General features: G+C 41.4%; 4 protein-coding genes across 4 annotated transcripts; 3 read left to right on the top strand and 1 right to left on the bottom strand.

Moving 5' to 3' along the window:
• Positions 1–456: 456 nt before the first annotated feature.
• Positions 457–14,321, top strand: ATC70_011349 (uncharacterized protein; the record flags this gene model as incomplete). Its single annotated transcript, XM_064830542.1, has 28 exons — positions 457–604; positions 672–847; positions 902–1,038; positions 1,093–1,594; positions 1,648–1,704; positions 1,758–2,196; positions 2,246–5,643; positions 5,702–5,733; positions 5,785–6,016; positions 6,079–6,161; positions 6,218–6,421; positions 6,476–7,150; positions 7,205–7,937; positions 7,991–8,215; positions 8,273–8,356; positions 8,412–8,801; positions 8,855–9,265; positions 9,330–9,502; positions 9,562–10,778; positions 10,834–10,982; positions 11,036–11,237; positions 11,291–12,030; positions 12,085–12,405; positions 12,462–13,471; positions 13,522–13,688; positions 13,751–13,855; positions 13,916–14,050; positions 14,107–14,321. 28 exons carry the CDS (start codon positions 457–459, stop codon positions 14,319–14,321), a joined length of 12,360 nt encoding a protein of 4,119 aa, XP_064683044.1.
• Positions 14,322–15,129: 808 nt separating this feature from the next.
• ATC70_011348 (uncharacterized protein) lies at positions 15,130–15,961 on the top strand (the record flags this gene model as incomplete). The annotated part of the gene is made up of 4 exons (XM_064830541.1): positions 15,130–15,291; positions 15,376–15,478; positions 15,557–15,637; positions 15,792–15,961. 4 exons carry the CDS (start codon positions 15,130–15,132, stop codon positions 15,959–15,961), a joined length of 516 nt encoding a protein of 171 aa, XP_064683043.1.
• Positions 15,962–16,719: 758 nt separating this feature from the next.
• ATC70_011347 (uncharacterized protein) lies at positions 16,720–17,994 on the bottom strand (the record flags this gene model as incomplete). Its single annotated transcript, XM_064830540.1, has 6 exons — positions 16,720–16,750; positions 16,808–17,457; positions 17,530–17,628; positions 17,704–17,724; positions 17,800–17,869; positions 17,945–17,994. The coding sequence occupies 6 exons, from the start codon at positions 17,992–17,994 to the stop codon at positions 16,720–16,722; spliced, it is 921 nt and encodes a 306-aa protein (XP_064683042.1).
• A 6,994-nt stretch (positions 17,995–24,988) lies between these two features.
• ATC70_011346 (uncharacterized protein) lies at positions 24,989–27,241 on the top strand (the record flags this gene model as incomplete). Its single annotated transcript, XM_064830539.1, has 4 exons — positions 24,989–25,025; positions 25,078–26,441; positions 26,495–26,873; positions 26,931–27,241. The coding sequence occupies 4 exons, from the start codon at positions 24,989–24,991 to the stop codon at positions 27,239–27,241; spliced, it is 2,091 nt and encodes a 696-aa protein (XP_064683041.1).
• Positions 27,242–27,443: the final 202 nt, after the last annotated feature.

The raw sequence follows: 27,443 nt of genomic DNA, 5'->3' as shown, positions 1-27,443 counted from the left end.
TGAATTTTCTTTCACATTGTCCCAATAATAAGCTTTGTTTGATATCAGTGTAAGCAAAAAGGATGCTAGGAGAGATACCTCCTCTCCTCCTCCTGGCTCTGACATAACCTTTCTTTCTAATAATGGATTGTTTAAAATCAACTTAATATACCAAAATGTTATAATATCTGATTTAAAATGTCTTTGGCGAGAGCCCACAGCGCGACGCTGACATCGAGCGTAGCGAGATAGATGGGCTAGTCATTAGTATATTAATAATGCCTTTGATGATTGAGTTTGCTGAATGAAGCAATCAACAAATGCTCCTCGAACCTTACACTATGGTACTGATGTATGCATAAACTGATTTTAACAAGGCGTTTGTTCTACCGTGACTGACCATCAATGATCAAAGAGCTTTGTCAAGTTACTAGATATTATTTCTTTGTTTCGTTCTTTCTTTAAAAACCATCAGCAATGTCGAAACAACTGGCTACGATTGAGCATCTTGCACAGCGACTTGTTGTAGCCAACGAAAACCCTCTTCTAAATGAACAAACCATACTACAAATCATCAAGGATTTGGGAACAGAACTCATGTCAAATTTAGCAGAAAAGAACGTTGGTAAATATCGCCAGTGGTTTTGCATGTTGCATAATTTTCTTTTAAACATTCCCCCACCCCCATTTAGATATCGTGTGCTCCATCTTGTTTAAAGGCGATGGACCCATGTATAGTTTCCTCATCAAATGCAAAAATGCAAAGACTGGAGATTTGGCATCTGCTGTAACCAAAGCGCTCGGGATATTGAGCGTCTTTACTGAAGAACGTCAAAAGCAATTTCAGAAATACGCCAACAAATTAATGGTAATTTGGGGATTATCAGAGGTGCGAATATGGGTGCTAATACAAGTTATATAGAAAATTGCAAAGAATATTGCTATGACAGGTGGCAATTCAAACGCAAAGGTAGCAGCATTCGAGGTCATAATGGTGCTCATCAAAGATTCGAACAAGTACGATACCAGTGGTTTTGACATTGTAAACATATACAAAGAGTACGATCCAGGCACCTTATTAGAGGATAGATACTGATGATTTCCATACAATAGTTTTAGCAATGACTACTGTACATCAGGAAAAACAGCTACTGTCAAAGCCAAGATTATTGAATTGTTGGGCTCCATTGCGCGATATCATCCAAAGGTTGTAGAAAAGCAGCAGCTTGAACAATTGAAGCGATGGTGCTTTGAAAGTTTATTGCTGCAAGCCAGCAACACACAGAAATTTGAGCACCAGACGTCTCAAGGCTGTCTCAACTGTCTCAATTCCTTGATCTGTCGAAGAGATGTCGAACTCGTACCCAAAAACTCGAATGAAAGCGAAAAATTGTTCCACATTATGCTCAGAATTTTGCAGAACATGCAAGATACGAACCGATATGGAGCACCTATTGCTGCGATGGGCTTGTTTACTCGACATGCAAGGCTGTTTTCCAACTTGTTGCTTCCAAATTCTGAGAAGTTGTATATTTGCTTATACACTTGGGCGGGACATCACAATAATGAAGCGAGCAAGAACGGATTACTGGCATTTGAAGAGTTCATCAAAGAGGTAGTGTATATGGAGATTGTGGTGTTGGAGTGGATATTAACTGCGAATACTAGTTATCCACTGTGCTGTATCACAATATCCAAGGAGAACGGGAGTTGCAGACGTTTTTTGTGAGTATCCAGAAGCATGCCTAATAGACACCATCATATTCATACTATCGTAGACATTCATGGGACGATTCAACGACATTCTCAAACAAGCAGACAGTGTAGACGACATGTACAAAGTATCCATTGCAATCCGCAGTGTTGGCTATTTCGCCAAAATCTTGACCAAAGTGAAGAATGCAGATGTGGAAGCTTTGAGAAAGAGCCTTGTCAAGATCAGCGAATGGCTGTATTCCGATACCAACAGCAAACAAACCGAATACATTCGTCATTTGCCAGCTTTCATCAAGGCTTATACTTCCTTTGCACAAACTATGAATGCCATTCCTGGAAACCTCCTCAACACACTTGGCCACATGTGCAAAATATTCATCGAGCAAATTCCTTATGCCACAGGTTATTTGAGACGAAGTGGCTGCTCCAATATCTATCAGTTGCTGCTCATGTTGTACAAGAAGGGCGAGGGCCTGGGTCGAAGCTTTACCAATTCATTATGTACGTGTTGGCATTGGTGGAGGTATTGGGTTACTGACATTCCCTCTAGTTGAAAAAGCATTGACATATACAGCAACCAACATTACCATGCCTAACGAAGATCCTGGCCCGGTGTACAAGAAGTTGTTGTATTTCTGGAAAGTCATCTTGGACAAGACGCAATACACTACCTGGGGCGTAAAGACAGAGAATTTCGACGGCGATGACGATAATCTGTATCCAGACAAGGAAGATAAGCCCACAGCTCACATGAAGAAAGAGTTACAAAACATGCTCTACGATATCTTTATCTCCAACATGATGAAGCTCATTCAGCAGCTCAACTTGAATGTAGCCGTCAGCAAGAAAAAGACAACGACAACGACAACGACGGAAGACGAGGACGGCGGCACAGAGGATCAAGTCAACATCGTTTCTAATTTGCGTCCAGTCAATCATAAGGATTTTATCTTGTTTCAGAATCTAGTGGATTTCTGGACTACCATTGTCAAGGACATTGACAACAAACGACTGATGCACTGGGTATATATCTTTGGTGCTGCCTTGATTGAATTGAGCGAACTGCATCCCATGGTCAGTGGTTTTTACCGCATGCTGTCCGAGATTTTAGTGATTTGTGAACAGAAGCAACAGTTTGCTGGATGCGAAGTTTACTTTACCCGTGCCAATGCGGTTACAGCAGCACAAAGCCATGCCAACAAGCCCTCTGAATATGTGACCTACCTTGTCTACAGAGAGTACCTGAAGGAAGTGTGGCATCGACTGCAACAATTTACAGACGAGTTATTGGCATCTAGTCTGCGCTTAATCCTTGCCTACCCTACTGAATTCTTTGATGTCAATGAGTTGATCACACCCCTTGAAAAGGCGCTTCGGATCGGCATCACATACCATCCTTTAGCCACAGTAGCCATGGACAGCTTGGATAAAATGCTAGATCCTAACCTCAATTATGACATTAACAAACACTTTTTGTCACGCATCTTGCCCTGTATCAATGAGTACCTCTTGATTGGCGTAGTCAATTTCACAGAGCAGGAAGCAGAGACCAAAAAGACCTTCAAGGTACTTACAGCCGCTGAGAGAAGGTACAGAATGGTGCACACAAGAGCCACGTCGGATGAAATTGGTGTCGAGAAGCAAGAGTATGCCAATTTGCCTGAACTCCAACGTCGCATGTTGCAGTTTTTGGGTAGACTGGGTGGTAAGAACAAGCAGTTGTTGGCACAAGGCAAAGACGCTATAGAGGACAATGGTATGCTTGCTTGGGATCCAGTCAAGAAGCTCAAGTTGCGAGTGCCATTCTTGACCGTCAAAGTGGATATTTACCTAGACGAATTTTTGCCGCGTATCTGTGAGCTGGCTGAATCCTCGCCTGACAGACAAGTAAAGATTGCCGCGTGTGAGTTGTTGCATGGCCTCGTCACCTACATGATTGGCAACAGTGCATTTGCTGCAAAGACCACCAAAGCCTCAGCGGAATCGCTGTACCACAGATACTATGAACGCGTGTTTCCAGTCATGCTCAAGCTGGCTAATGATGCAGACCCTATTACAAGAGACATGTACCGGCTCTTTTACAACCAAATCATTCATTGGCTCACCAACAATGCGCATGCGGATAACCCAGAGACACTCACTCTTTTACAATCCTTGTTGGATGCTTCCTGCGATACAGATGCTGGTCTTCGCGAGTACGGTGCTGATTGCATTCGTGAGTTTGTTACATGGTCTATCAAGCAGACATCCAGATCCACAGACGGCGCTCAAAACATCAAGTCTTTGCTCAAACGACTGTACAACTTGATGGCCAGCCCCAGTGCTGCGAAACGCTATGGCGCTTCCTTGGTGTTCAACCGTATTTACCGTCAGTTCAGAGAAGAACGTGCGTTGGTGGATGAATACACGATTGAAATCTTGGGCCAGCTCTTCTTGAGTCTAAAGATGGCAGAGGCAGATCACCCTTCCATTGGTACACGCAATCAAATTACAGAGGCCATTACTCATATTACGAGAATCATCAAGAAAAAGGCTGATGTCTTTTTAAGAGGGAATCACGCATCACGTAGACCCTTTATTGGCGCCAGTGAGGTGGCCGCTTTACCACAGCTGGTGCGCTGGACGTTTACTGAAGGGGGCTCTTTGCAGCGCAACTATGTCAAGTTTTGTATCAGCTTCTTTTCAGAATTTGTTGTACTGTTGCCTGGCATCAAGACGAGCAAGCAATGGGTCTCACAAGAGCTGCATGGTAATGCTGACTTTTTGGTGGATATCTTTGAGACAGATCACTTGAAGCCCCCTTCCATGATTTCGGAAGAAGAAGAGGTCCATATTGTCAGTATCTATCTCAACTGGATCAAGCGATTGAACAGTACACTGGATGCGTATGTCTGGCTCATTGAGCGCGATGTTGTTCACTCTCGTGATATTTTGGAGACGCACTCCTCTCATCTCATGCTGGCGATTGCTTTCTTTATCGAAAACAAGCCTGAAGACTACTTGGAAGACACGCTGAAAGTCCACCTGGCAGAAAAAAGCAAGATCAAGTCCATCTACACCTACATTTCAGTGCGTTTGATATACTTTTTCGACCTTGTGTTTGGACCCAAGGGCAGTGACGATTGCTTTAGATATGTGGAACGCGTTTTGTCAGACACGCTGTACCACAAGCACTTTATGGACATGGTTGCTAAGGCCCTGTTATTGCCTAAAGACACGTCAGAAACTATCCAGTCTCATCAAGACAATGTCATCACTCAGTCAGGTACAAAGCGTATGTTTGAGATTTCACAGCGCTACATCTCCACCATGATAGCCAAGAGACCCACCAGCTTCATTGACCAACTGACGCCATCCATCAGTTCTACATTGATCACCAACAAGGTGGACTTGGCTATGGATACAGCAAGACCTATGGAACGGTCCGCTCTGATAGAAATGAGTCAAACAGTCGATGCCATCAAGTATCTACAGTCTATTCAAGCGCTGGACAAGGTCTGTCAACAGGCAGCAGCATTAGACACACAGTATCCAAACAGTGCACTCGCCTATTGTGAGACGCTCCTCAGGAACTTTTTAGCCGGCTGTAAATCTGCTCAGGAACCCCTACTCATCAAGCTTCTGGGCAACATGGCCACCATCTGCTTTGCTCAGCCTGGATTTGCAGAGACACACTGTGAGGTATTTCTGACATTTTCAATCCCTACCAAACGGACTGCCCACAAGGAGAAGATTGAGATCTTTCAAAAGTTTGACAAGCATGTCGCTGAATCCATCACAACTCATCTAGACGTTTTTTCAGCCTTGTTTAAAAAGTATCTGAATTTGGCCACGGACCCAGAAGAGGATACTTACAAGACGATACATGGTTATATCATGGCCTTGTTTGAATATCTTGAAGCCAACAGATTCCCTGACAGAAAGCTGGTATGGAGTTTGACAGATTATGTAAGTGTCCGTTGTGAGGGAAGTGCTGGGTGAGGAGACTAAACATAATTATATGTAGCTGATAAAAGACGAAAGTTTGTTGCGGACAATGTAAGTTGTATAGTAAACACTATTAGACGCAAACTAACATCTTGATAACAGTGTCACTCAATGGAGCAACGAAGATCAACAAGCCCTGGATGTCATCTCTTTATTCAAAAGACTATTTGGCGCTGATCCTGCTTTCATGTCAAGATCCAGAGGAAAGCCTGTTTTTAGTCTCATATGGGACGTGTTCATCAGCTTCTTGAGATACAAAAGCTTTAGTGTTCGTCTGGCTGCGCTTGATCTACTTCCAGTCTTTGTCTGCCTGAATGAGGATGATGTCAAAATTGTATGCATAAAATAGGAAAATGCAAGTTTGTCAGTATCTAATCCTTTTACCTCTTACTTCAGATCATGCACGAAGTGGCAGTGAATTACATTGACCAACTCCCTCGAGTTCAAGGCAAACAGCACATTCGACAAGGCACTTCAGAGTAAAGCAGCATTACCATTCCGAAATAAATGCGCATACTCACTTGTTTGCAAATAGATACAACATGATCACCAGTACCTTGGACAAACTACTGGTTCCTATGGTCACATTCAAATCAGTGGCGTTGTTCAACCTTCTTATGGTGACATTTGTCAAGGAAGCTGATCACGTCCACAAGGATGTCATGGAGTCGAGCATCAAGAGTTTCTCCAATGGCTTGGGTCTCAAGAGCTTTTTGGACATTACGGGGGCTCTCATGGAGTAAGTTTGGTTTTAACGATGTTCTGTCCATGCACTCATCTACTATTTATATAGCTTTTTCAAGGACCCACAATACAGCATCGCCCACAAACAGAACATTACCGAGGTGCTGCTTGTCCTCATTAAAGGCGCAAATAATGGCCATGTCATTGCCTTTTTCAAGGAACATGTGAGCTACATTTTTGGCGTAGTCAGCCAGCCTGTTGATGTGTACACAGCTTCGCTTGACGATCTGTACATGAAGGCCAACTGTCTCTGTTTTATGCAAGCTTACTTCAATCTCATTCCAGAAACGGTAGTTGATCGCCGCAAGGAGTTGGACAATGTATCAGACAATTACAAAGAAATCCGAAGCTTTAAAACAGTCAGAAAGGAAATGAAAGCCTTACTCAAGGTCTTGTATGAAGGGCTGAAGCAAGATGTGACAAGATTGGTTCCCCAGAGACGCGAGGCTATATTCACATTTCATCGAGAAGCGGTCAGCGCTTTCGGTACTTGGGTGATGCGTGTGGAAAAAAGAGAGAAAACCTATGATGCTGTGTTTCGCATAGGAACCAGCGAGTACATTTGGGATGTGTTGGTGGATCCTGAGGTGCTCATTCATCTCGACTCGCAGTTTTCACAGCCAGTACTCAGGACAAAGTTGGACGCGTTTGTCAATCGCAAAGAAAAGAGCAAGGAGAGCCCCAATATCTATTATATGGAGTCAATGGATATCACGGGAAGCAGGTAAGGAGATTTGCAGGGTGTATATACAAAAAGCACTCATTGCTTGCCATCTAGTTTGTCTCAGCAAAGCTTTTCTCAAGTTGTGTTGGAAGAAAATCAACAACCCAATGACCAAGATGCGGACATGGAGGGCGGCGCAACGGTTGAAGTTACTCAATCAAGTGAACCAACAAAGGAGGCAAGCAAAAAGGACACTGAAGATAGGATGGTTGATCTTGACCAACTGAATCGCAATACATTCATGCCTGTGCTGACAGAAATGATCAAAACACTGAGCGAATCCAAAGATGAACAGAACATCACGGAAGCTGATGAGGAAAACATGCCCTCTTGGATGCTTGGCTTGCACTTTGCCTTTGATCACTATCAGTTACCACTTCACGACAAGACCAAATACACTAGACAAGTATACATTGCAAAGCTCATCACCAACTATCCCGACGCCTTTGAAAAATACGCACATGAATGGATTTTGCCCTTGCTGAGATTTGTGGTTAAAGGCTATTTGTTTGGTGAGCCCATCAACTATCTTGTGCATGATATATGTGTCATCCTCGGTGCGTGGGGTGTATACACGTTCAACACTGAGGCAAAGAAAACGGCTCCACCACATTTGCAGCATCTTTACAGACACACGGTGCCTGAGGATTTCCCAAAAGCATTATACAGCTGTTTAGATTACTTGATGCAACACGCCTATCATCCCAATCATAATGTACAGGCAGATAATATCGATGTAATTAAGACATTGTTTGAGAATTGGGGAACAAAAGAAGTTGTGCCAACAGTAAGTACTTGTTAAATCATTTGAAGAGGCTGTAATCTGACCCTTGTATATAGAAAACAATCTACCAGCAATTCACTCATCCTCAGAGCGATTACCGCAAAAACATCATTGGCCTTGAGCTGGCTGCTTTGTGCTATAGTAACAATTGCCATGTGTACAATAGCAAACGTCCTCAAGACCTCTATGACTTACCAGAGGAAAAGTTTTTCGTGGATCTGGCGGATAATCTGATAATGCGAGGTACCAGTACCTCTGTTCTGCGATCCTATACAGCCGAGGTAATGTGCTGTATGTGTGAATGGGTAGCAGTATATGCTCAACAGCGTTTGTTATAGTTGATGGGGTGGTCCTTAGAATTCATTGCAAATAATGGCAACACTCGCTTGTACGAGACACTGCGTGATATATACAGACAAAAGGTAACTTGCATAGCATGGTATTCACTGGAATGCTCATCCACAGTTTCTCCCATAGTTTGTTGAGTTTGCCAACAGCAAAAGCTTCAACTTGACACAATACTTTCGCTGTATCAATCGATTGATTATCCATAACAAAGATATTCCTTACTCCATACTGCACAATGTCTCTCTCATGCTCTACAATGCAACCCAGGATGAAAAAGTAGAGGGATTAAAGTTCATTGAAAAGTGTTACCATACAGATGAAGAGTTCAATAGCTGCCTGTACAACACACTCAAGCAAGCTGGACTCAACCGCATGTTTACCAGTAACGACGAGAATCTTCAGTTGGCCGCACTCAAGGTGGTAGACACGTATTTTGATCATTTTAAAATGGATGAAGTCGATTCTATCTTTCGAATGACTGGAACAGTATTTCCTGAGCACCAGAATGATGACTGCAGAGTAAGCGCAAGGCCTCCTTTGTCTACCTTGTAACTGACTCACTCCCTACACAGGCCACCTACTACAGTTTTGTCAGAAAAACGTATGCAAAAGCAAGTTCAAGAGACAGGGTCAAGTCAAAAGCCAAGGCTCAACTGTTTAGAGGTCTCATTGACAAAAAGACAGAGATTGCGCTTGACATCTTTCACTTTGTGACACGAGACTTTGGCATTGGTGACAACATTCGAGAAACCCTCAAGACGATCACAGGCGACATGTACATCAGTGACACAGAAGACATCTACTTGCTGTACGCCACTCGTATGATCCTGGAAAACACCAAAAAGACTTTTGATTTCAATGAGCCCATCTTTCAGAACTCATTGACAGGCAGCAACACTGACGATGTTTACCGCAAGTTTGATACCACTTGGCATACATCTTCGTCTATGCAGCCACTGTTTGTTGAATCTCAAACAAAGGCCGTAAGTACAGTCTAGTTGGACCTTATGGTGTGCAACGTACTCACTGGAATCCCTTCCCCCCCAGAAAAAACTGAATTTGGACGATATCGAAGCCAACCTGAAAAAAACGCAATCGCAAATGGATTTCACACAAACAGCGGGCAGCCATGAGTCGTTGACAAAGACGTTCAATCCTGCTAGTCAAGATGACGGTGCGTTTATGATTTACGACGATGACGATGCCACCAAGACGGACAGGTAAGTGACAAAGCAGACTGATATTGGAAAGCAAAAAGCACTCAACGCCCAATCTCAAGCCAACTCTTGGAAAAGAAGAACAAGACCAAGAAAGACAAATACAAGTTTCGTCGCCATAATGGTGGATCTGTAGCTGCCCTCAATCGTATGTATGCGGATAGATACGAGAGATTGCGAAAGAGAAAAGAAACGTTGAGCAACCAGAAGGTGGAAGCCAACGAGAAGCAGGTTGTCATGATACGTTCCTACAGAGAAGGCGAGATTCCAGATGTCAAGATTGCGCACAAGGATCTGCTGCTGCCATTGGAGGTGCTTGCTACTGCCGATTACAATATCTCTCGCTTGCTGTACAGTAGTCTTGCTGTCAGTATTTTGAATGAAATGAAGGACGTCTCGTCAGATCAAGAGTACTATGCTTATCAGGACGAATTTATTGAGATGATCATCAAGAATTTGGCCACGAGTGAACTGTATTTTACGCCTACGATTGGCTCCTTTTTGCGCATCATCTTTGAGCTCGGCGCCTGTGTACCTGCTCTGCTTATCAAGGTAGCCAGCAGCAAGAGTGACAACCATCACATTGGTATCGCTATCCTCGAAAATCAACTCATGTATGGAGACCGCGATGAGCGACCTGCCAAGCGAAGCAGTAAGCTGACACCATCATTGGAGAAATGGATCCATCTGTCACTGTTGTATGAGCACATTGATGAATTGGAGATCTTTGAAAATGTGTATCTGACCAACGTCGCTGACAATGACAAGGTCAGACAGGCACTGCGCTATCAGATCGAGGGCAACTTTGCAGTGGCATTTAACAGCTTTGATGAAGCGTTGCAGCAAGTAGGCTCAGCAGTAGATGATACGGAATACAACCTTTGGCAAGAGCAAATGCTGTTTTGCAGAACACAATTAGGCCAGTGGGATCGTATTGGTTCTGACACCAGAGATGCGTTGGGCGACAAGTGGGATTTACTGTGGAGCGAGAAAGAAGACCCCTATCTCGAGTACTTTATTCGAAGTTACTCCAAGGCGGGCGATGAGCGCATCATGACAGGAGAGGAATGGAAAGTGTTCCGTCAGGCAGAGAGAGACAAGAAGATGGAACTTCAGAACGCAGGCGAGTCGAGAAAGGATGTGGAGAAGAAACTTAAAGAGTGGGTGGTCGAAAAGAGGGCATGGCTGCCAAACGAAGTCAACCCCATATTCCAATTTTTAGACGATGCGTACAAGAACCCTGCTCATAAGGAGAAGCTGTTGAACAGATTTGCATGTGGTAAGTCGGCTAGGGTGATGGCGTTTAGATCTGTTTCTGACGCTGTATTTGTTAGATTGGTCCATGGTAAAGATACTTCGCAAGGAATACAATATGGGCAGATTGTTCATTGGAAGATCGTATGATGCACTGCTCTCGGCTTGGACAACATTGCACCCTTTAGCACATACGAGTCGTTTAGCCAGACTTTCGCAATTACAAAGAGTAAGTACGCAAATACAATAACTGACCAGCTACTCACATGTGCTTCTCAATAGACGGTCGAAACGGAGGATTATCTTGAACTGCACAAAAAGATCGAAGAAAAGACAGCTGTGCGTCAAGACATTCGCACCTTCCTCAAGGCGCTTTCATTGAGACATCCTGACAGCCAAAATGATCGCATGGATGTCTGGCATGAGATTTTGTGGTCTCGACTTGAGTATCTCAAAGATCTCAGTCAACCCAAGGACGAGTCGTGTAAGTTACAATATCAAAAGATGTCTTCCAACTGACTGATACAGTGGTTATAGTATCCAATGAGCTCAGCGCAGCCCAAAATCAGTTTGTCAATATCACTGAGGACACAGCCATCAGACAGCACAATATAAGTATTCTGCCCACCATCCGAAAGTACTATGATGATTCAGCCAGATATATGAAAGACATCAACAGCATCCGCTACTTGCAGATCAACTTTGCTGGGAAGAGTCTGAGCGGCAAGGCACTTCCATTTGAGAAGCTGCTGATGAAATCATTCGACAGCAAAGCAGCACCACATGCCAGCAACCAGCAACAATGTGAGCAAAAGTTGATACTTGCAGCATCGTTTGATATCTTGAAACAAGAATTGATTGCTGAGCCTCGACTGTTGCAAAAGGCACTGGAGAGTCGAAATAGCGGCTTACCTAAATTTGTTGCCAAAAACAACCTGAGTGCCATCATTCAAAACCCCAAGACGCTGGTCAATCATCTGGAAGTGCTTGGATTCAACACACTGATAGAAGCAAAGCAACTTGTGAGTAGCCAAACTGCACAGAGAGCTGACTATTTGTGGAAATTGGGAAGATATTGTGACGAATCTTTGCACATGTTACAAGAGGATACGGATACAATCAAGCCCAGTATTGATCCTGTGAAATACACTGACATTGTGATTAGACATTACTTTGAAGCCATGGATTTGGGCCATCTAGAAGCGTCCAATTACTTTCCTCGTTTGCTAGAGTTGATCGAATTGTATCCCGAGACTGGAGAGACCTTCAAAGCATGTGTAAGTAGGCGCTGCTATGTACACTGTACGATACTAACTGTTTGATGGGCATAGTCGCTGCAATTTAGTGCTACCTGGAAGTACATTAGATGGATCCCACAGCTGGTGTCTTCCATGAACGGCCCTATTGCTCCCTACATCTTACCTGCCATTCAAAGATTAGCAGAGACCTATCCCAATGCCTTGTACTATCCTATACAAGTCTCCTGCGAGATTTATGAATTGAGAAAGAGCGCATTGCCGAAGGACATTTGCGATGCTATTGAAAGAATTATGCATATAATCAAATCGCCCATTTTGGAGGAATTCTCAAACGAGCTGAGGCGTTTGACTGATCCCTACCACATTATCAAAGATTTCCTTGCGTACATCAAGGTGAGTTACTACATATAATCAAGCAATGACACACTGCACTAACAAACACACTGCAGAGTGATTTGGCCAACAAGAATGTGCCTCAATCATTCATCACGTCCAAGTACAATGGATTCTATCAACTCATATTAAACAACTATAGTGAGCGACTGGGTACAATTCCAAAGAAACAGGCCGCCAAATTTGCAAACTACTTCATCAGAAGCTTTGGTGAAAATGGTAGCAGGATTAGCATGCTCACAGAAAAAGACATAGCTGAGCTGGAGAGATTCTGTCGAGAGAAGATCAACACAAGCTACGACCCTAGCGAAGAAAGGAACCTAAAGTCTTATTCACCATGGCTCAATGCCTTCAAAAGCATTGAACACGATCAAGAACTTGAGATTCCAGGTCAGTACGATGGATTATCCAAGCCGTATCCCGAGTTACATGCCAAAGTCGCTTCTGTCGACCCTACACTGCTGGTCATGCAATCCATGCGTAGACCCAAGCGTATCAAGATCTACGGCACAGATGAAAAGGAATACTTGTTCCTGGTCAAAGGCGGTGAAGATTTAAGATTGGATGAACGCATTGAACAAGCATTCAGTGTGATGAATGATGCAGTCAAGAAGAACAAGTTTTGCTCCAGTCAAAATATCCAGATTGCTACTTACAAGGTCATCCCCATGGCATCCAGCTTGGGTATCATCGAATGGGTAGAGAACACCAAGCCCCTGAAGGCGTGCATGGAAGAACAAGGTTCTCGGGAACTGCTGATCAGTGCCAAACGAAAGTACAGTCGATGGATCACATCCAACAAGAGAAACTCCAAAAACCTTGCCGAAAGATACCATGCGGCATTTGCTCAGCCCAGAGATACTATCGTGAACAATTTCAAGGAGGCTGAAGCATCTGTGCCTGCTAATTTGGTCAGAGATTACCTGTTTAAACTAGCATCTTCTCCTGAAGCCTTCCTGTTCTCCCGAAAGGAGTTTGCATACAGTTTGGCGTGTATCTCTATCTTTGGTTACATTATGGGTATTGGTGACCGACACATGGACAATTTCTTGGTAGACTTAAAGAGGTAACTAATGTTAGATTGGTGCATCAAAAGTGCTCACATGGTGTTTATAGTGGTCGTTTGATACCAATTGATTTTGGATATGCTTTTGGTGTAGCTTCGGAATTGTTGCCGATCCCGGAAATTGTTCCGTTTAGATTGACGCGCCAATTGGTCGCTGTCTTGGAGCCACTTGGTATATCTGGCATCTTGGAAAATGCAATGACACAGATCCTCAGTGGTAAGTATTTGATAATACCATTTGAGCATGGTATGATGACTAACATGGCAATCTCTCCTTAGCTGTCCAAGCCGAAAAGGAGTTGCTATTGAACATCATGACTGTATTCGTCAAGGAGCCTCATTTGGAATGGAAACAAGTAGCCAAGAGACAGAGCAAATTACAAAGTACGTTACTGTAGTAGCATTTGGATGATGAGACGACTGATGGCATTACATTGTATATAGAACAAGATGAAGGAAAAGGCAGTAGCACCGCATCTTCTACAGATAAGTCAAGTTCTCTGGATCAAGATATTGCTTGGTACCCGCAAAGCAAGATCAACATTGTCAAAAGCAAGCTGAACAAAGGGAACCCTGCTAGTAAGTTGCTCTGTCATTGGAAAAAAGAGAGCACTAAACAAACTAAAACGAATCAGGCATTGCCATCACTGAATTGACAAATGGGCATCGCAACAAAGGCTATTGCAGGGACTTGATTGCCATTGCTAAAGGTGTGTCAAATATAGATATCAGAGCTGATGCTGCTGATATATGCAAAGACACAAATGAGCAAGTACGCTGCTTGATCAATCAAGCAACGGACCCCAGAATTTTAGGTATAGCGTATGAAGGCTGGGCACCATTTTATTGATAAATTGAAAATTGCTGCTACGAATAAAGATAGGATGGGTAAAAGTTTCCTTCAAGTGGTATCTATTCAGGCAATCAATTTATCCGTGCGATTGAAGTACGATTAGTACATGTAGTATACAAAGGCGTTTTAATCATGCTGACTCTGTTGTGCGTTATGGAGACTCTTTGAATGCAAGCGTTGGGTCCTATTGATGTCCTGTGTTCGGTACATGCATATAGTGTTTGATTCATGTTGCGGCTATATAGTTTATGTTTACAGTTTGTAATCAGCAAATGCATTTGCATTGTGTACATGACTTGATGCTACATCAGCCTGCATGTTTTGCTGATTCACATTGTTTTGTAAACTAGCCGTGTAGCATGCATTAATCCCAAATCATGCATTTGGATTGCTGGTGTGCAGATGCATTCTTAACTGGAGAATCTCATTCTTTCAGCATTGCATCAGCATTGCAAAAAGTCATCATGTTTGATCAATACAATGAGATGCTTAGGGTGCTTATGCACTATCGCTGAAACCATGAATGACTCCATCATCTGTTTGCTCGGAGAGTTAGTCCTGCTTATTCCCTTCTCTGCCTCGCAGTAATGGGACAAACCAATGGCACGCCTAAATCGCTGTGGCCAATTATTCACGAAATTCATCTTTCATGGACATTATCAGATCAAGCTTGCCATGCTGACGAGTCACAGATTATATGATTGGCATCAATCATTCATATAAAGCCATCCATCTTTTTTTCATTTCCCATTTTGTACTTCTTTTTCTTTTCTATTTTTAATTTCTCGAGGGAAATATAACCGAGATGCTTCCTCCACCAATTAATTTTCCAAAATGGGTCAAGGAAAACTCGAATAAACTGCAACCACCAGTGAACAATTTCCTGCTCTTCAAAGGACAGGACACCATTATCATGGTTGTAGGCGGACCCAACAAGCGCACAGATTATCACATCAATGAAACAGAGGTAAAGTAGGCTATATCCCCCCCCCCTCCCACACGCTGAATACAACGGAATGACTCATGTCTGAGATTTTCATACGACAAAAAGGAATGGTTTTACCAAGTCAAAGGTAATTTGACAATCAAGGTGGTGGACGATGGTGTGTTTAGGGACATTGAAGTGGAAGAGGGTGACATGTTCCTTCTGCCTCGTAAGTTTAATGAAACTTGACATCTGTGGCACTTGTACATCCACTAATTCTCCTCCCTCCTCCATGTGATATCAACAGCCAACACACCTCATAATCCAGTTCGCTATCAAGATACCATTGGCATTGTTGTCGAAAGGGTCCGGTTATCCCATCATATTGGTAAGCTGTCTGTTGGGATTTTCATCTTGATACAAATATTTATGTTCAGTGTAACATGGATGAGAGAGAGAGAGAGGAACAACAAAAAAAAAAAAAAAAAAAAAAAAAAAAGGGGAGGGGGAGAAGATATCAATGACTAATCTAATTTTCATAGATTCTTTGAGATGGTATTGTGAAAAAGAGAATTGCAGAGAAATTGTATATCAGGAGTCGTTTCACTGTGTGGATCTTGGTACACAATTAAAACCAGTGATTGAAAGATTTGCAGAGAGCGAGGCATTGAGAACTTGCAAGAAATGTGGACATTTGAACTCGCACAAATAAGAGAGACAGGGAGTCTACCTTTTACATATAACCCAAAGACGCAGCTATTATCATCTTAATATTTATCAAAATCTAACCTACAACACAACCCACCCACCTCTTATATACATCATACATTAAACAAAAGGCGTTCATGTTACATACTATTGATAGACATCGCAACAGACATATTACATCTGGCCTCTTCTTTATGAAATGGGGCTGCAAATATTCCAGCCTGAATGCAAACAAGCTTGAAACCTGGACAATTCAATTCATGCTTGCACACATGTACATATTATTTGCTCCACATGAACGCAGTTTTGCAGCAACGTATAATCACTAGATTTGATGATGGTCGTTCCAACTTTTCCAACATAGGTTGTTGAGTCTGTAGGGCTTGCATGAGTTACGACTACTCAGTGGCGCTCAATACAACTGCGATCATGAGCTGCAGATAGTGTTAGCACGATGTTTGGAAGACCAAATGCTGTAGGGGAGATGTTTATGTACTTGACATATGAGCGATTTCTTGCAGACTTTTAATCGTGGTGTATAAGCGGATTTTTCGTGCTTCTCAAGATAGATCCTGTAGCAACCTTCTGCGTATAATCATATATGAAGGATGAAAACTCCAACGTGCTTCCATTCAAAATGTGAAAGACTGAATATGTTTATTTTCATAATAGGTACCGTTGCTGTTTCTATCATCAGCAACACAGACAGAATAAATATGATAGTATAGTACAAAAATGCAGATTGCTTCAAATGTATAACATCTAAGATAATACACGCATGGCCATTTCGAAACTACATAAGCAAGATGAGTATACTCAAGTAACGCCCAGTTCAACCCAATCAACTTACCCCATAAAAGTAACTGCATTGACAGGAGCAGCACGAAGCAAACAGGGACCAATACCTCTAAAGAAACCAGCAGCACCTTCCTTGGCAAATGTCTTGCGAGCACAGTCTAAGGCAGAAGAGTATTTCTTGGTTTGAGGAGTGAAGCCATCTGTTTGCAACTTGGACTTGATGGCATCCATAGGATAAATAGTGAACCACATGGCATAACCAGCAGCAGCACCGAAAGCACAGACCTTCCAGGTAGGTAATTCGGAGCGCTTCTCTAAGTTGTTCTTCTTCATAGCCTCTTGAACGAGGAATTCATAAGCCAAGAAGTAGGCACCATAACCTTGGAACTCACGAGCCATGGTAATGGCTTGGCCCTTATAGATACCTCTGATACCATGAGCATTGTAGATTTGACGAATGCAATCAATAGGACCACTGAATCCAGTTCCTGTCTGAACTTGAAGTCTTGTACGGATGTGTTCCACAGGGCCTGATACAAATGAGTTGGCGAGACCACTAGCAGCACCAGCCAAGTAGAGTTGGCTGTTGCTGAGGAACTCTCCCTTCTTGTTGACACTAGCAAAATGACGCTTCATGGCCTCAAGTACGACAAATTGAATAGATACACAAGCACCGATACCCACTAAAGGCGTCATAGTACCCTGAAACCATTAAAATTGTTAAATGTTGCCCATTATAGTAACATTTAACCCCTTTCCCCCCCCCCACATTACCTTGTAAAATCCGGCAAGTCCTTCCTGTGCACGAGTCTTCTTGACACAGTCCATCATACCAGAGTAGACTGGATTCGTGGTTGATTGTGTTTGGAGACGCTACATGTTTTGGTTAGTGATCTGTACATATCCTGGCTTACAATCTGAAAGCCAAAATCTCATGTTTTTACTCACGACTTTCACCGTGTCAAAAGGCTAAAAAAAAATTAGATGTTGGTTCTTGTTAGTCATTTCTCTCAATTGACACCAAAAGCACCACTGTATAAATACCTGACCGAAAAGAACTTGAGCGATACCGCCTACAGTTCCACTGATACAATCCTTTACGGCTTGCGACATTCTGATCAGGAAATGACGAATATGAGTTTCAAATCAGAGATCATTGCCAGTGAGCTGTTGCTATTCTACTACTCACCCTGGCTGGATGTCATTGATCTCAATCTTTTCTGCGGTTAATGAAGCCATATCAGATAGTATTCTACTAGTGGAAGACGAAAATAAAGTAAAGTTCGAAGAAGGAAAGAAGAAAGAAAAGAGAGAGATGATAGGCAAAAGTCGAATATGTATCAACATTTTTTTCTTTGATGTCGATCTTTGCAACTCAGTCTTGAAGGTATAAATGGTATCTAGAATTATACCAAATCACGTTTTCTTCTTCATCACAGTTCTGTCAAAATATAAGGCATTTGTCACACGTTTGCTCTCGACATCTATCATGGTCAATGCTAGCATTTACTGGCGACAGCAGTCTGCTCGATGATTAAGCACTATACAATTAAGATAAGCTGCGAATGCATTTCACTAGCAGCAACTTCCAAATCACCTAAAATAAACTGTTTGCCATGAAGAAATATATATATATACAAAGTACTGTAAGAGTACATATAACATTATCTGCATAGGAAACAAGGACAACGAAATAGAAACTATTTATAGTATTCACTATGATGCGTAGGAATGGCAGAGGTCAACCTTGGCTGGTACGAAGTGCTATAGGCGACAGGGGAGCGTAACAAAGACGCTGTATTAGTGACCAATTCATGACATAACTCCAATGGGAGCAGAGCATCATTGCATTTCGTGAAGATTGTTTGGCAGTTGAAAATGACAAACTCTGTATATAACGAACAAATAGTCATTAGGAGAGGCCATAATGCTCACAGTTGACAACGATCCTTCTTGCAACATGCCCACCTTATATAAATCATTGTCTGTCAATTTTATGAGCTATAAGTATATGAAATAAACCGCAATAGATATCTCTGTTATGTCAGTTTCTGCTATAGTCGATTTTCAGAGACAAAAGAGAAGAAATAAATGTATTGTACATCATTGTTTTTGCATCAGGAAACTTGATAAATGCGGCCAAATACCGTTGGTTCCTTTCATGCTGATAAATTAAAAGAAAACCAAAAGCATACTCCAAAAAAGAGCAACTTTTGAGCGATTCCTAAGCTTGAATTGTATATTCTTATTTGGATCGATTTTATTCCAAATCGACATTTTTGGAATTTAACAATCTTTTAAGAATTTTTGCGTCCCAATGAAAATACTAATAAACCTCAACAGGTGTTATTACAAAATATATACATTCGAGTGTGCTCTACGTTATGGTATTTTTTGTTTTTTTTAATACCGTTGGAGATTACATAGATAATGTCAAAAAACCGCTCTTCCAGTTTATTGAGGAAAGTCCAAAAATCTGGCTCTCATGCTCCAAACAAACGTTTTCATATGATAAAGACGACGTTTAGATACAATTTCATCTAATACATGTCTTGGTAAAAGTCTCGTTTTCGACCGAAAAAAAAACCGCACTTGTCTAATTTGCGATTTTTTCCTGGCAACTACCAGGCCAAAATCGTCAGATTTTGAGGTAGAAAAAAAGTTCCCAAAATGTTGCACATTGGTTGCAGATCAAATCTACTACCCTGTACCACTCGTTTGGTACCATCTTCAGCTTTGAAAATGGCTTTTACCTACGAGAATTTGACATACAAATCATAAAAATATTGGCTTTTGGTGGTTTTTGTGGTTCAAGACTTGATTCTAGAGCATTGAAAGTAGTATGTTCCTATAGCAATCTGTAGCGAAAAAGGCGATGGTGTGGTTAGACTTTAGATCGGATAGGTTTTTTTGTTGCAGAAAAATAAATGATTTTCGAAATAAGCCAACGTTGAGTAGTGGTGAGCTTCATATAAGAACCTGTTAATGCCAAGTGATGGCGAGCCATGGATGGATGGACTAAGTGTTGGAAAACGTTGTATATTGAAAATCGCTTGGCGATATCTTGCTTCAATGTGATTTGGCAAAGATTTGAAGCTGTGTTGCGTATTTCAGCAAAAGGGGGATGGGGATGGGAGATTGATTTTTCACGCCCCATGTTGATGCTAGAGACTTGATATCAGAGCAGTTATATGCCCACCCTGAGATGTTGTCAAATATATGAACGAAGTAGCCAATATATATAAAAAACACACAGTATGTGTCGACAATATTATTGGTACAACTGCCAATTCAACCAGGCTTTTTCTCTATTGACTAAATTTTGCTTCCCTTTGTCTGCTTTATAAAATGAGACCTCGATTGGGCCACCTACTATTACGATACTTCCTGTCAAAAGTTGGGTTTTCAACCCCCAACTTGGAGTTTACTACAGTAGAGAAACGTCCAAAAGTTGCTCAAGGTTGTAAAGTGAATCCAGGGCGTGCGTTGACTAATGAAGGCGCACAAAGAAGAACTTATATGCACCATTGCAGCAAAACTGGTTAGGTTTGAGCGATTGACTTTGGACAATCTGGCTGGGGCTGACCTTTTCGGCAGTGTAGGTCCGTGAAACCATTTAGAGTCGACTTCACTACAATTTCTTGCTGTTGAATATGGTATTACAGAGTTTGTAGGTATCATAAACCTCTATTCGCTCGACTCTGATACAAAATATCGTTGTTTGCTTCCCCCGTTGTGCTGACACCAACTCAAACTGTAATGTTTAAGCCATTTCTCTTTAAACATGAGTTTTTAACATTGTGGATAGGCTTTAAGTCCAGTTTCACGGCTAGATATGGCCTCTCTATCGTGGACAACCATCAAAAGTGTCCTGCTAACCTAATAAGCATCTCGTCCAATCTGAGCAGGTTGTTAGATTCAGATTTGCATAATATCATTGGTCCTCAAGTTATGAAATTACCGTATTCGTGTATTTCAAAAAGAGAGACCTCCTGAGCCTCAGAATTAGAATAAAAGCGTCGATCGCTTAAGCGTTGAGTTCCGTACAATGCAGAGCATCGGAGACATCATACAGTGCTTTAATTTATTTACTTTTTCGGCGACACAGCCTACTACGCCTTACGTTTACGTCAAATTCTGTCCAAATCTAACTATTCTCAAACATAGATAGCTCATGCTACAAACCATTTTGGACGCTTGGAGTAGCACCAAACAGCTCCCCTTGGTTGCGGATTACTTCCTAAAGCTTTATCTCATTTTTTTTTGGGTCATTGCAAACCCATGAAAATCCTCATTTTTTCATGTGCACTGGTAAGGGAAAAATCTTAAAAATCAAACGATCGTGTTTTTTACCCCAAAAATGAAGACTTTTTCTATAATACATATTAGATCAGATTGATTGTAAAGATGGAACGCAACACTGGAAATACTTTCTATGAGGTTTGATATGCTAAATTTTGACATATCCACGAAAAACCTATTCTCTTATTTTTGCAAATTGCTCATTACTTTCGGTCTGAAAACTGAATGTAATTAACACCATTCGATGCGGCCTTTTTAGTCCTTTAAAGGTATATTAGGAAGTTGGGTATGATAACGAGAGTTTTCATAGTCAAGTTTGACAAAAACGTTCAAAGGATGTCAAATCAAGTCAAGTTTGAACAAGAAAACACCCACTGCACAAATTCAAATTAAATCGCCGCAATTACGGCTGCTACGGTACAAGATTGAGACTAAATCTACTGGGCGTGACGTCGGATAGTGCGTCCTCTCATTCTTCTATATCATCGTTTTTTTTTGCCTTTTTTTTGCAAAGCGCGTTTAGCATGAAACCATGGCTGTTTTGGAAACTGTTTGATTGAGGATAACACTCTAGCTTCTGATAACACTGCCTTGTACTGTTAAAAAGACTTGATGTTGCTTCTTCAAAGTGGAATATATAGGTACCATTCGATAACGAGCAGAGAAAGATGTAGAACAAGCATTAATCGAATTTGTTTATTATTAGGTTTCGATAATTGCTTTGCCTGATTGACATAGGTGCTGCTGCCATTACTTCTCTGCTACCTCTGCTGTTTGCTTCTTTGGTTTATCATGTCTGGTGATTGCTTCTTTGGCCTTTGTCTGGTCTCTGCTGGTGGCATTGTTCGTTCCTCGGTTTGTCTATGATGCTGGTGTTGCTGCTACTGCTGCTAATATGGTCTTTCCTGGTCTACTGTCTTTGGTGCATGCTCTTTGGTTTATATCCGATGGTTTCGAACCCTAGGTCTATCTGTGGATGTAGTAAGTGGTAAGTATCTTTTTTTCTTCTGGTAGCAATGATAAAAGACTTCTTTGAACGTTTATATTATTGCTTCCTTTCTCGTGATAATGCATTCATGATGTTTGCCTTGTTGCGCTTTTTTCTTTTTTTTTCTTTTGTTGGTAGTATTTCCTCTGTTGTAGCTTTACATGAAACAACACTAGTCTTTATGTTGTATTGCATACTGATAATACCACTGTTGCTTTTGCAGTTGTGCGTATTTGTGCCATGTTGCTTTACATCCGACTATTACTACCATGCGCGTTGCTCATGTATGCATTTTTATTGCAAGAACAACGAGCTTTTTTGAGCATCTTTGATGTTGTATTTGATATGCTTTTCTTTTACTCGCTTTGCGTGAGTGTCTCTTTTTTGCCTACATACTACTATACCCTTACAGTAGTATGTTCTTTTCTTCATTATTTTATTTTTATTATGTTTCTTTGAAGCATGCCTTTTTTTTTACGTTGTGTGGATGTGCCTATCCCTGAAGCTCAACAAGACTTTATCCGAGGCTAGGAGGTAGATAGGCTGCCTTCACTTGGTTATCACTACTTACTTTAGTGATGATTGAGGGTCTCAATGCCAGAATTTAGAGCTAGGTGGTGTAAGTAAGACATGCTCTAGCACCTGAGGGAAATTTGATGATAGCAGCGGCTATATTGCTATTATAGCGGCGCTTAAAATTTTGCCTCACATCATAACAGGGGGAAACCCTCGCAAAATTTTTTTCAGGTCAGCGGAGTTTTCAAGCAATCTGATTGGCTCGGAGGTCGAAGCAGCGAAGGGGTACAAGTAGTTGATTTTTTACTGATCTGTCATTTACCATAATTATATGTTTGTAATAAAATGGTGTCCAAAAAGATTAAAATCTTGTTTTATTCCATAGTAAGTTAAAGTGCAGTTGCTCAATCTGGCGTTTATTATACCGTTTGATGTCAGGAGCATCTTTCATATTTACCATGTGGACAAAACTAATACAGTATATGTATATTTTAGCATGGTGTTGTTAATGATGATGTTGTTCCACAGTAGTATTATATTCTGGTCATCCAGCCACTACGATATTTAGAATTACACAGTGGAAATACAAGTAGAACCGAATATATTTATTAAGTTATTCCAGGATTGAATGAGGATTAAACTCGTGTAACTTTCGAGGGTATTTATAGTTATTTGAAAGTACAGCAGCAGTAGGACCTTGATCTTATATCCGGGATGTATGTGTCTTGAACTAGTTAACGAAGATGTGCTGTGTGAAAGCTTATGTACCATCAGTCAGGAACGAGCAACAATGAGGATCCAGAATAGAATGTTCTTCATAGCAAATTTGACGGAAGAAGAACATTTGTCAGAATTGAAACCCGCTTTCAGGGACGATAGGCCATAGAGTACCACACTTCAGGAACCAGGATATTGATTAGTCATTCGATGGCACCACTCTTATTCCTTTGCACTGTCTGAATAAAGAGATCTCAATATACCACGCATCTCTGCTCCTGCTCAAATCTTCTTATATATTATACAACGCATAATACATTCGCCTCTCAGATATAATCTATATCGTAAACAGCTACTACAGGCAAATTTTGGCTAAAAATCGATGATTTTGCAGGACAACAATTCTGGTCATATCTCAAGAAAGACGCATTATATTCAGATAAAATAAGTATTATCCAATAGCTATATTATGGATCTGTCATGATATGAGAATTGTAAGTTCGAAATGTGCCCTCCCTTTACAATTTCACTCAAATTCACAACCGTGAGTGAGAAAACTTGACATACAATTCCGAATAGAGTTATATAAGTCGCGTAACTTGATAAAGGGTCGAAATGCGCAAAGAATGAAGCCACACATTCAAGTGATGCTATAGCTTGTACACAACTATGCTTGGCTTTTATATAGTTTGGAGGTTCTTCAAAGGGATACGTACTGAATTCGAGCCACTTCACCTATAGTACTGTTCATTGTGTGAAAACAAGAAAACAAAACTTTCCCATCTAAATTTGAATGAATCATCGATCTCTTGATGAAGACTTACTGCAACGGCATGCTAATCGCAAAGGTTCTAGCTACAATACATATTTGTATTTTCAATATTTGATTGACCAGATGTTAGATGATCTTGAATGCAAAAGTACAAGTAGAATTCCTGATTACAGAGGTTCCGTGCGACTCTCTGTTACCGTTGCTGTTTTTTGTTTTCAAACACGCAGATCTCTTGGGGTTTCTGGTCTTGACAAAAATGAACGCAGAGAATACTCTGTGCCTTTCAAGTAATTACCAAGCATGTATTGTCAAATGAAATTCTAGGGAGCTTACTATTATATTAGCGATATTGCCGTAGAACAGGCAAGAGCACAGAGGCAAGAAACAGGCAATTAATAGGCTTCAAGAATATACGTGAAATAAAAAGATCACGTTGTCGTTGTAATAGTAAGGAAAACAGGATGTACGATATACGAATTGCTCTATCTTCTCTTTTGAATGTAAAACAAACGAATTTCTTCATTTTTAGTATGCTTGAATCTGCTGCAAATTTTTTATAAGAAGAGGCTTTCAATCCTTTTGACTGATGTGAGTATTAGTTGAATCACCTTGATCGGATCAGTAAACACTCATCAATTCAATTTTGAGTCTCTTATTCGGCTGCAACATTAGAAGCAGATGATGGCTGAGGAGACTCAAGGCTATACTCATGCTTAATGTCCATCTGTTGTGTAACTCACACACCGTATAGATGAATAAGATTAGAGAAGCAAAGGACACGGACAACATTAGTAAATGAATCAGATCAAATCGTGAATGTCGTTTGGGTGTGACATGTCCAATCATACATGTGCTACAATAAACTTGTACTTTCGCAGCTTGTACTTTTCTCTTTTTTTTTTCCTGTTTGGCTTCAAATCTTTAAGTCAAATAAAATCATGTACATAAAGAAGGAGAGAAGTACACCTTGTATTGGTAATACTCGTAGTTTATACTGTCGAGAGTGTCACTAAAAGTACTGATGTAGAATGTAGAAACCAACGTCGCAAATGTATTCGTTCCAGTTTAGATGCTGATTGCCTCAGATGTGAAAAGCTTGGCGAAGCATGTCAACAACCAACACAATCCGGAGAAGAGCACAAGGATTTTGATGCATTGAAGAATCAGGTAAACCAACTTGAGAAAGCCGTTGCATTTATGGAAGAACAGTTGCAGATACATCACAACTATGACAGCAGCAGTTATAGCAATTATGACGGTACACTTGTTCGTAGTGAGAAACAACCATTACCTGAGGTGTCAAACAGAATGATCCAAAGTTTATTCCACACCTGGAAAGTCAAGATCCAGAATGGCACATTTCAGATAGAAACAGGCATTCAAAATATAAGCGAGCTGCTACAGTTTCACCCATCCATAACCTATCTATCGCCCTTAAGCCAGTATTACACCAGTGAATCATCCACCACAGCACCATGGAGTTCCAATGGTAGCAGCTACAGCGATGATAACTCGAGTGATTTCTATAGGGGATGCAATGCTGGTATCGTCATGCGGTTTGGAAGAGAGGGTATAGCCAGTCTAATCCCAAGCACCATCAAGATCCTGACACGGTGCATGAAAACAAGGCTTGTCAATTCACCCGCCACAAACACAATCACACTGCCAAATGCCTTGTTACTGGATCCAAAAGCATTGGTTAATCAACTTTTAGATATATATTTTGAATGCCACAATAAATACAATCCACTGGTGCACGAGCCAACGCATCGAGCTAAACTAGCCACGATAGAGGACCCCCTGACGGATCTTGTTACCCTGGGTATCTGTTCCTACGTCTGCTCAGCTGCCTGCAAACACCTACAACTTCCTTTAAAAGAAAGACGCACGATGGGCGACTACTTCCATGCAAAGGCACGAAGCATCATTATGGACCAGTTCGATCAACCCGAAAAGAGGCTAGAAAACGTCATGGGCATCAATTTGCTCATTGAATACATGCATATGACATTCAAGTTTGACGAGTGCCGTCAATTGCTGGCGATGGCCTTTCAGATTTTACTCGACTTACGGAACGACTATCCCGAATTTAGAACCATTGGTGTCAATGCCTGCTTTGAGGGAGGGCCACACTCTGGATATTACACATTTACGAAATGTGAGGGCCCTATCACCGATGTGAATAAGATGCTGTTTACACGGCATGTCACCATTTCACTCTGGTTCAACCTTTTGATGGATTATATGGCTGATGACATTGCCGACAGTGAGTGTCTGCATTTCCCTATCTGGAAGTACATGGCTGATGAACCAGAGGAGACCAAGCGATCTGTGCAAGCCCAGAACTGGGCCATCAACCTGTATAACCATCCATTTGTGATGAATTTCTCGGTGAGTGTCAATGGGCCACATCGATGCATTTGATGCTGACAATGCTTATGCAGAAACAAACCCTTCGTGTGCTTATGGGAAGAACGTGCACTCTTAGTTTGGAATCAATCGTCAAGCTGGAAACCGTGTTGCGAGAATGGGCCATGGCATTGCCAGCAGAATTCCGTCTTTGCAATAATCTCTATGATAAGGAAGCATGTTATGAAGCAATCGACCAAACAACCGACTCTGTAGTATTGATCACATTTATACATTTTCATATATTTCATGTCAGCATCTATTCTTGTCTGCTACAGCCAAAATCACTGCATGGCGAGAGTCAACAGCCGCTTCTGTCTTGGGTGCAAGAACACTCGCTAAAAAAAGCACTGAGAAGCTGTCAGTTGGCATTGTATGCCATCCACCGTTTGACCATGGCCGAGACGAATTCTTGTGAGTATATCTATAGACTACATCTACTCATATACTAAAAAGGATTTCTCCGTATAGGCAGCTACAAATTGTGTGCCAGTGAGTTTCTGTTCAGTGCACTGGATGTGTTAGCATTGCTGGCGCTGTCACCCAATATGCACATTGCTAAAGAAGCTCGTCCAATAATGAGGTCCTGCTTGAACGAATTAGATACCAACCTCCTCTCGATCCGATTCCGTGTGCAATCAAACTACTCAAAGGGCCCCACTACCTTTAACCTGTCCGAGCTCTTGAATGGTGGTAAATTCGATGTTGATTATTATGATCAATTCCCTCATCCTTGGCTTGAGATGATGTATGATGCCAGTCGTTACATTACTGCAGAATAAAATACGACGCTTGATTCATCAGTGCACATGATGGCTAAACAGGAAAGAGAGATTGCGATTGTTCGGAACATACAGGAGCTTGTCCTGCTAAAGTCGATGGATTTTATTGAGAATGACACATAATGTTTTCGCAGTAAGAGTTATCCATTGAACGCGATCTGTTAAGCTTAATTTTTTTTGAAATCTGCGGAATCAGGGTCTG

Source organism: Mucor velutinosus (genome assembly GCF_035048745.1).
Source record: "Mucor velutinosus strain NIH1002 chromosome Unknown tig00001564, whole genome shotgun sequence".
NCBI classification, from domain to species: Eukaryota; Fungi; Mucoromycota; class Mucoromycetes; order Mucorales; family Mucoraceae; genus Mucor; species Mucor velutinosus.
This window is presented reverse-complemented; position numbering and strand designations above follow the sequence as displayed.